This window comes from Cupressus sempervirens, chromosome 3 (assembly GCF_028749045.1).
Source record: "Cupressus sempervirens isolate cs-2001-9-10 chromosome 3, ASM2874904v1, whole genome shotgun sequence".
NCBI classification, from domain to species: Eukaryota; Viridiplantae; Streptophyta; class Pinopsida; order Cupressales; family Cupressaceae; genus Cupressus; species Cupressus sempervirens.
In genome coordinates this window covers 237,167,717-237,175,130 of record NC_143120.1, presented here as the reverse complement: position 1 = coordinate 237,175,130, position 7,414 = coordinate 237,167,717, and the positions used below count along the sequence as shown (strand labels likewise).

The 7,414-nt window shown below is 31.8% G+C and overlaps 1 protein-coding gene across 1 annotated transcript; it reads right to left on the bottom strand.

The window, feature by feature from the left end:
• Nucleotides 1–2,561: 2,561 nt before the first annotated feature.
• LOC149565737 (LOB domain-containing protein 11-like) lies at nt 2,562–3,648 on the bottom strand. Its single transcript, XM_089817244.1, has 2 exons — nt 3,403–3,648; nt 2,562–3,031 (listed from the first exon to the last, which is right to left on the bottom strand). Exons 1-2 carry the CDS (start codon nt 3,577–3,579, stop codon nt 2,705–2,707), a joined length of 504 nt encoding a protein of 167 aa, XP_089673370.1. The 5' UTR covers nt 3,580–3,648; the 3' UTR covers nt 2,562–2,704.
• Nucleotides 3,649–7,414: the final 3,766 nt, after the last annotated feature.

The following is a 7,414-nucleotide window of genomic DNA, read 5'->3' as shown; positions in this document are numbered from 1 at the left end:
TCTCTTATAGACACTAGAAATGTTGGAGAAAAGCATGATGAAAAAGATAAGAGGAAGGCACAAGAAAAATTAATGGCTAAGCCTTCCTCCCCCATTCAAGTCATCTTTGGATGACGACACCAATCTTATGGATGGTTAGGAGCAAGACTTATCCCAACAAGGAGATACCTTATCCCTTTTGGTAACTAAGGTAGTTGATTTCCCCATTGCTTCCTAGGACAACACAACTCCTTTAATGATAAGGAAGGTGTTTTATCCCACTGCTTTGTAGTTGACTACCAATGTACTATCTATGGAGTCATGGCTTAAGGAGACTCTTGACAAAAAGAAGAGAAGATATGAGGATGCTACTCCACCAAAGGACTTGGTTACACAAGTTACCACTTCTCAGCCATCCAAAAATATGAAGAAGCAAAAGATAATTGTGGCATTAGCTATAGATTCCTCCACTGGTCACATGCTAATCGAAATCACTAAGCCATAGAAAGATGAGAGATTTCACGAGCTTTCAAAAGATTTCTGAATCATAACACTAGATCTTGGTATCCTTATTCATGATTCCATGGTAAACATCTAGAAATCTACCAATGACAAAATAAAGGACAAGCTAGAAGATCTTAGAGTAGAGAAAGAATTGTTGAAGGATTCAAACAGTGAGTTGGTAGAATACATCAAGTTTTCCCTTGGAAGCATGTCCCTAGATCAATTTGACCTGAATGCAGAAGAAAAAAAAGAATTTTTTGACAAAGTTGCAACATGAAAGGCAATTTGAGTAGGTTGGAAGGGCATGGATAGAGCAATTGAAGATTCAAGGTAACCTACTAGTAGAAAATTTAGGAAACTTGGCGTTGGATGCACACAAGCTCAGAGAAGTAACCTCAGACCATAAGAAGACTATACAGAAGGCAACTGATGGATTGTCAGAACAATTAGCCCTTCTACAAGTGGTAACTGACATGAATACTAATGCATGTCAATTACTCACGAGATCCTCAAGATGGGCACGGAGCCTCTATTTCATTGGAAACAATATTTAGAATTTGTCATCAAAAACTCTATGAGGTCCACAAATAAGCTAGGAGATGTATGCGACCTGGTCCAAAAAGTTATTGACAATACTTTTACAACTTGAAAATATTGCACCTAGAGTCTTTTGTATCCACCAATGGTAAGCCTGTGGATATTAAGAGAATGAAGTCAAAGTTATATATTATTAATTATTAATTTATATTTATTATCTCAAAAAAATTAATTCATTATTTTTTAGTTTTTTATAAATTAATTTTCATTTTCTAAATAATTGAATTAAATTTTTAATTAATTAAAAAATATTTATAATAAATGAGTACTTTTGAATTATGCATATTTATTGCCCTATCCCAAAGCATGTAGCTTTGTCTTATTTTGACATTTTCAAAGTTCTCCCCTTTCTAAAGTTCAAAGAAAACAATTAATGAGGAGGGGAAATTATTATTATAAATAAGATTGAGGTAGAAATAACTTATGCAAAATATTTAATATGGAGAATTAAATCCTAATATGTGTAAAGTGGTGATGAATGTAGCCAATACAATATCCACTCTAGTTTAACATTGTATAATTTATACACTTTGGTATTTACAATAGCTATCAAAATATTAGGAAATGGGATTAACTTTTTTATCCTAATGATCATGTTCAAATATTAATCAAATTTAATAACTAACCCAAAATCTAGCCAATTAATATGAGAAAAAATCTAAAAAGGGGGTCATATAAGACCAAATGAAATGAACCAATTATAATTGACATAAATATTATAAATAATATATTAGAAAAATAAATTAATATATTAAATTTTAAAAAGTTGAATTAACTAATAAATAGTACTTTCTTACTAGTTGATAGGTTTTACACTAGTTAAATATTTTTAGTTGTGATATTGCTATCAGTATTTAATTGTGTGATTTTGAGTCAAACTCATTGACCCGTATTTCATGAGTAATGATTCAACATGAATCAATCTCTCATGGGAATAAATGGAACACTTAGCACTCATTGGATCTAGGCAATGCTCATAGGGCTGAAGCACCGAGACTTCCTGGGAGGTCACCCATCCAGCCTGGGCGTGCTTAACTGCGGAGTAGTACTGGAAATTTTCATATTTAATATAATTTCTCAGAAGACACGTCAACTTTTTTTTCACTTTTTTAAATTTTAAATGTGAATTTAAAAAATTTGAAAATGAAAATTCCCAAACTACTTTTCATAGCTCATATGTCTACTTCACATAAAAATTTGACAAAACTACATTTACAACAAAACTAAAACTTCAAAATTAGAAATAAATCCTAATGCTACCAATGCAATGCCAACTAAGGAAGGAGAATCCTTATCATCAGGGCCCCACCCAAAAGTGAGGTGAGTAGATGGCTCAAGGGGAGCCCAACCATCATCCCTTTTTTTGTGAATATGTAACTTTAATATTGTATTTTTTTTAATATAAGAAAAGGACTATTCATTAAAAAATAGAAATAAATAAAAGTATGATATAATAATAACATTTTTTAATTTCTCTATACTCACAACAACAATTCTTCATGATTACTTTCTAATTAATAGATATAGAGAGATCGAGATCACAAGACATTAAATTCCATAGTCCACGAAAAGTTCCAAGGCCGTTGGCCATTGTTTGACTACTACAGACATCTTAAATGATTTCTTAACACTTCATGTCTTCCGATCCAAACAGATCCTGATCATCACGTAGAACCATCTCACCATTATTATGCTGTACTAAATTCTGGGTGACACCAAATGCAGAACCTGATATACCACCATTATAAAACCCAGTCCTGAGAGCCACAAGATTAGCGTGCGCATTCAGGAGCTCTGCTCGTGTTATTGCCAGTTGTGATTGCAGATCTAATATTTGTTTCTGCAGTAGACACATTACAGCAGTGCAGCCATAGATTGGATCGACCACTCTCACACTTGCTTCATACACCATGCTTTTTACAGTATCTGCTCTCATCTCACCCGGAATATCCTGCATTTCCAAAACAAAACAGAAAAGCCCAATAGATTCAATACGGTTCATAGTTTTACTTTTAAGAGTAAATGGTAAACATTGCATCAAACAAAATATCTCATAGATATTTCATAATATATCTAAAAAAATATCTAATATATATATGATAAACATGAGAACTAATCAAATCAAATTGAATCTAATTTCTATTTTATAAGATGGGTCTGTTTTTGAAGTAAATCAGACCTTATTTCTGTTTTGGAAGACAAATCAAATCTAATCTATTAGTTGATGCTTTATAGGTCACATCTGTTTTAGGTTTTTCCTAGTCAGGAAATAACATTAGAGGGAATATGTAAACAAACCCTAAAACAGCATGAACACTGTACCTTAAGAATTTTGACAATCCTGCTTGATCCAAATAATTTGTTCACTAGTAAAAACTTGTGAGGATCGGTTGATGGGAAATAAGGAGCAAGTGGGCATTTATCTCCACACTTTCTTCGTTGAATCTTGCAGGCACCACAAGGATATAAATTCTCTAGCACTTTCAGTTCCATCTGCATTGAACAGATGGACCAATCCAAAAAAAAAAAAAAAAAGTTGAATGTTTAAAGAGTAAAAGCTAGCAGATCAGACTCGTTACAATGTCTTATATAGCTGATGGTATTCTCAAACATAGCAGATGGAGATGAAAGTCGCCTGGCACACAGATGCATAGATGGATTACATGCTGTTCTAAAATATGATACCTCCTGACCGACAGTTGTAAAAATGGACTTCTACACGCAAAATGCGGAGTATTATTGAAGAATTTGTCATAGATTAAGTTTCACTAGATATAGAAATTTGTGATGATTTACGAGACTCTGTTGTTAACACGTGAAAAATTGAAGTCGTCATAGAAATTGAAGTTTGCAAGGTGGATTATTCTGGAAATAATTATTGAATTGTCTGTCACATATGCATTACAAGTTGTCTGTATTTGTTAAATAAATTAGAATTTATAAAAGCATTGCACTATGATTTTTAGTCATATAAATAAATTGAATAAATTGTCTAATCCGAAATAAGGAATGAAGAAGATTAAATATTAAATGAGTAAATAAATAACCTGAATCATTTATCTTTTCATTGTATTTTCATGTGTTTTGTATGATATTTTTTTAAAAATTAAGAATAGAAGTTCATTTGTGACATAAATTTCTTTTAAACATCTTTTTACTACATGTTTTGTATTTGTAAAACTTTGACTCCATTAACTTTTTTTTATTATTTAATTTTTTCCTTATTGACTATCTATAATTGATCTCAACTACTTTTAATATGATTTGAATGATGTTCATTTATGCACATTATTTTAAAGACTAATGCCTATGGAACAACTAATTAATTATAAATGTTAAATTTATTGTATCTAAAAATTTAATCAATTAATTTTTATTTTTAGTTAATTAATTTCTATTTTCTAATTTTAATTTTAATAAATAGATAGTTTTGGATGGTGTATAGTCATTGCAGTTTAGGAATAACCATCTAGTTTTTCCTTGTTTGGACATTTTCAAAGTTCTTATCCACTTCAATGATTTCTTATAAAATTCTACTACTTTTAGGAGTTCCTACAGGATTGGAGTTAGCATAAGTGCTCTTGCACTTATCAGGAGTTTCAAATAACAAGGATTCCTCAAAGATTTGGTTTTCTCCCTTAGAAACCTTGGTCTTATTGTGGGTTTTACCCATAAATTCAAAGTCAGAAATGGATTTGTTAGGAACCTTTTTGGCAACAATTTCTTTAATGATGGTAGAGGACCTAGGGTTATGAGGGGGACTTTCATTCCCAAGAAAATATCTACCCAAACCACAATGATGAGAGTAAACATGCTGATATAGAACAAAAATAAAGCCTTGGTGAATATGTGGATTATCCCCATTAACAATGATATTAACTAGAGAGGAGTACAAAAAAAAGGGAACATTAATCATCTCACCATTCCACAACATATTGAACAAATGGAAATGATAGCCAAGGTAGGTGGTGATGTAATCCTTTAGGATAAACTACTGCATGACTCAACTGCAAACAATAGTGAAAGGACTAGGGAGATAAAGGCATTCATACTTGTTGTTTGACTTAACCCCAACTATCTCTATAGTGCCCTCAAAAAATTTCTGCTTGAATTTGTTGTAATCAATAGATCTCTTTCTTTCCACTTTCACCTATTCACATGTAATACCAATGGCTTCAGCAATCAGTTATGGAGTCACCAAAAAATGTAACACTCCCAACAGCCACTTAACCTTTGTGCAAAGAGTTGGTCAATTTTGAAGAAATCATAGTATTGTGGCCTCTCATTTCTTGAATGTAAGTATCAAGCCATACCCTTTTGAAGTGGTTCCATATTCTTTTGTTTTGTATCAATTCATTACAACTTCACAACTCAACACGTTTTTGGGGACCTCGCATAATGTAGGCGTTGTCAAATATCTTGTTTCCCTCCTCAAAGTTAGTATCAATCTTCACAATACACTGCTCAATGGTTTTTCTCTCTGTGATAATCTTTTCACTTAAACCAACACACTTAACATGGATTATGTGAAGAAGGCTTGCAGAGAACAAGAAATCACTAGTTTTAGATATGAGATGATGTGCAATAATTATTAAGACACTTATAAATTTATCATCCTCACTAAAGCTTCTCTCCTTAATTAGTGAGGTATGCCAATCAAATATTTTGGTAACATTATAGCTTATGATGGGATGCATGCAACTAATGATGAATGGGTTTAGCTTTCAAATCTATAATTTTAAAAGGTACTTCAAATTCTTTGTCTAGTTTTTCATGACTTTTGCATTATTACTCATCTTAAATGTCAAAATTATAAAAATAGGATTCATGTCTGCTAAAATTTAAATTATTACATCTAAAAAGGTAGTCTTTCTATTTTTAGGAATGTCTCTAACTTCCATATCACAAAGCTTTAAATACATAATGTTGTTGAAACTCCCACTTGAATTCACCCTCGCACTTAGCCACTTTTTTTTTTGATTATGGTACACATATGATACAAACCTTGTGAGAAATACTTTAATAACTTTTATTCTCCACATGTACCCATTGGAAATATACCAATCTTTTTTCTTACCATTTTACCTAATTTTTTGTCCTATTATTTTTAACAATGTCTTTTAGTTCTTACATGTGGACCAAGGTAGTAATGTGGTAACATAGCTCATTAGATATGGCCCAAGTAGCCAAACAATCTATAAAACCATTTCCTTCTTTTAATGTGCATTTAATTATGACTTTCTTCAAAGAGAGCATGCATCCTCTATAGTCAAATAGAAGACTATAAAGTTTCCATGGGCACATAGCTTTGTTTTTCAACATGTTAATAATGAGTTTTGAGTCTCCCTCCATCACAATATTATCCACCCCATAGTCATATAACACTTTCATGACATAAAGCATTGTTATTCCTTTGACAAGGTTATTAGAGTTAGCACCTAAATTCTTAGTGAATCTCATAATTAGATTCCCTCCAAAATCTATTATCATACCCAAAACTTCATATATCCCTAGGTTCCTTTTAAAACAACCATCCACACTACAATTTAGCCAATCTATTTCTAGTGGTTTCCAACTATTATATTTCCTATTCTAGACATTTTTCTAGTTAATGTTGATTAGATTCTAGTGAATATTCTAATTCTCTTTGATTCACAAGTATAGCAATCTCGCAAAAGTAATATCTTTAGGAAAAGTTGCATTTTTAATCTTTTCTCTAATGATTATTTTCATATTATAAAAATAAGAAAGAACTTCCTTCTTTTCATCTATGAAAACTCTAGTTGGTTTTTCTTTCCAAATACACCAAGCCACAAAAGGTAAAGCTAGAAGCCAAAGGTTTCTTGAAATAGAGTGATAAAAAAGGGGAGAGTTCCAAAGAGAGATGAAGTCTTTGATAGACATAGGCATCACTAGGTTAAATTGTACCCTATAGAACTAATTATCTCCACAAATCCCAACTGTAAGAACAATGCATAAATAAATTCTCAATCAACTTTGTATCTTTTTCATATAACACACATCTATTAGCAAATATAAATCCTATTTTTGATAGGTTACCTAAAGTAAGACTTCTCTCATGAACCACCTCCCACAAAAAGAATATTATCTTGGGGGGAGGTTTGGGATCTAGACCTTATTCCAAGACTTATCTCTACCTCCCTTGGTTTCTATAGCTAAGTATGTCAAGCTAATTGAGAAAAGATCATTGTTGGTATGTCTCCTAATCCAATTATCCTCCTATAATTAGTTATATAAAATTGGGTCAGCTAACATCTCCCTCATAGAGAAGACATTGTCCCTTCTAATATGAGAAAATCTTTCTAGGTCTCCC

What these genes read in the sequence shown, in the direction of transcription:
- LOC149565737 (XM_089817244.1), bottom strand. Translation starts at nt 3,579, where the DNA reads ATGCAGATGGAACTGAAAGTGCTAGAGAATTTATATCCTTGTGGTGCC. An exon ending in GGATTGTCAAAATTCTTAAG is followed by an intron (nt 3,032 to 3,402) that starts GTACAGTGTTCA and finishes TTGGAAATGCAG; the next exon opens with GATATTCCGGGTGAGATGAG.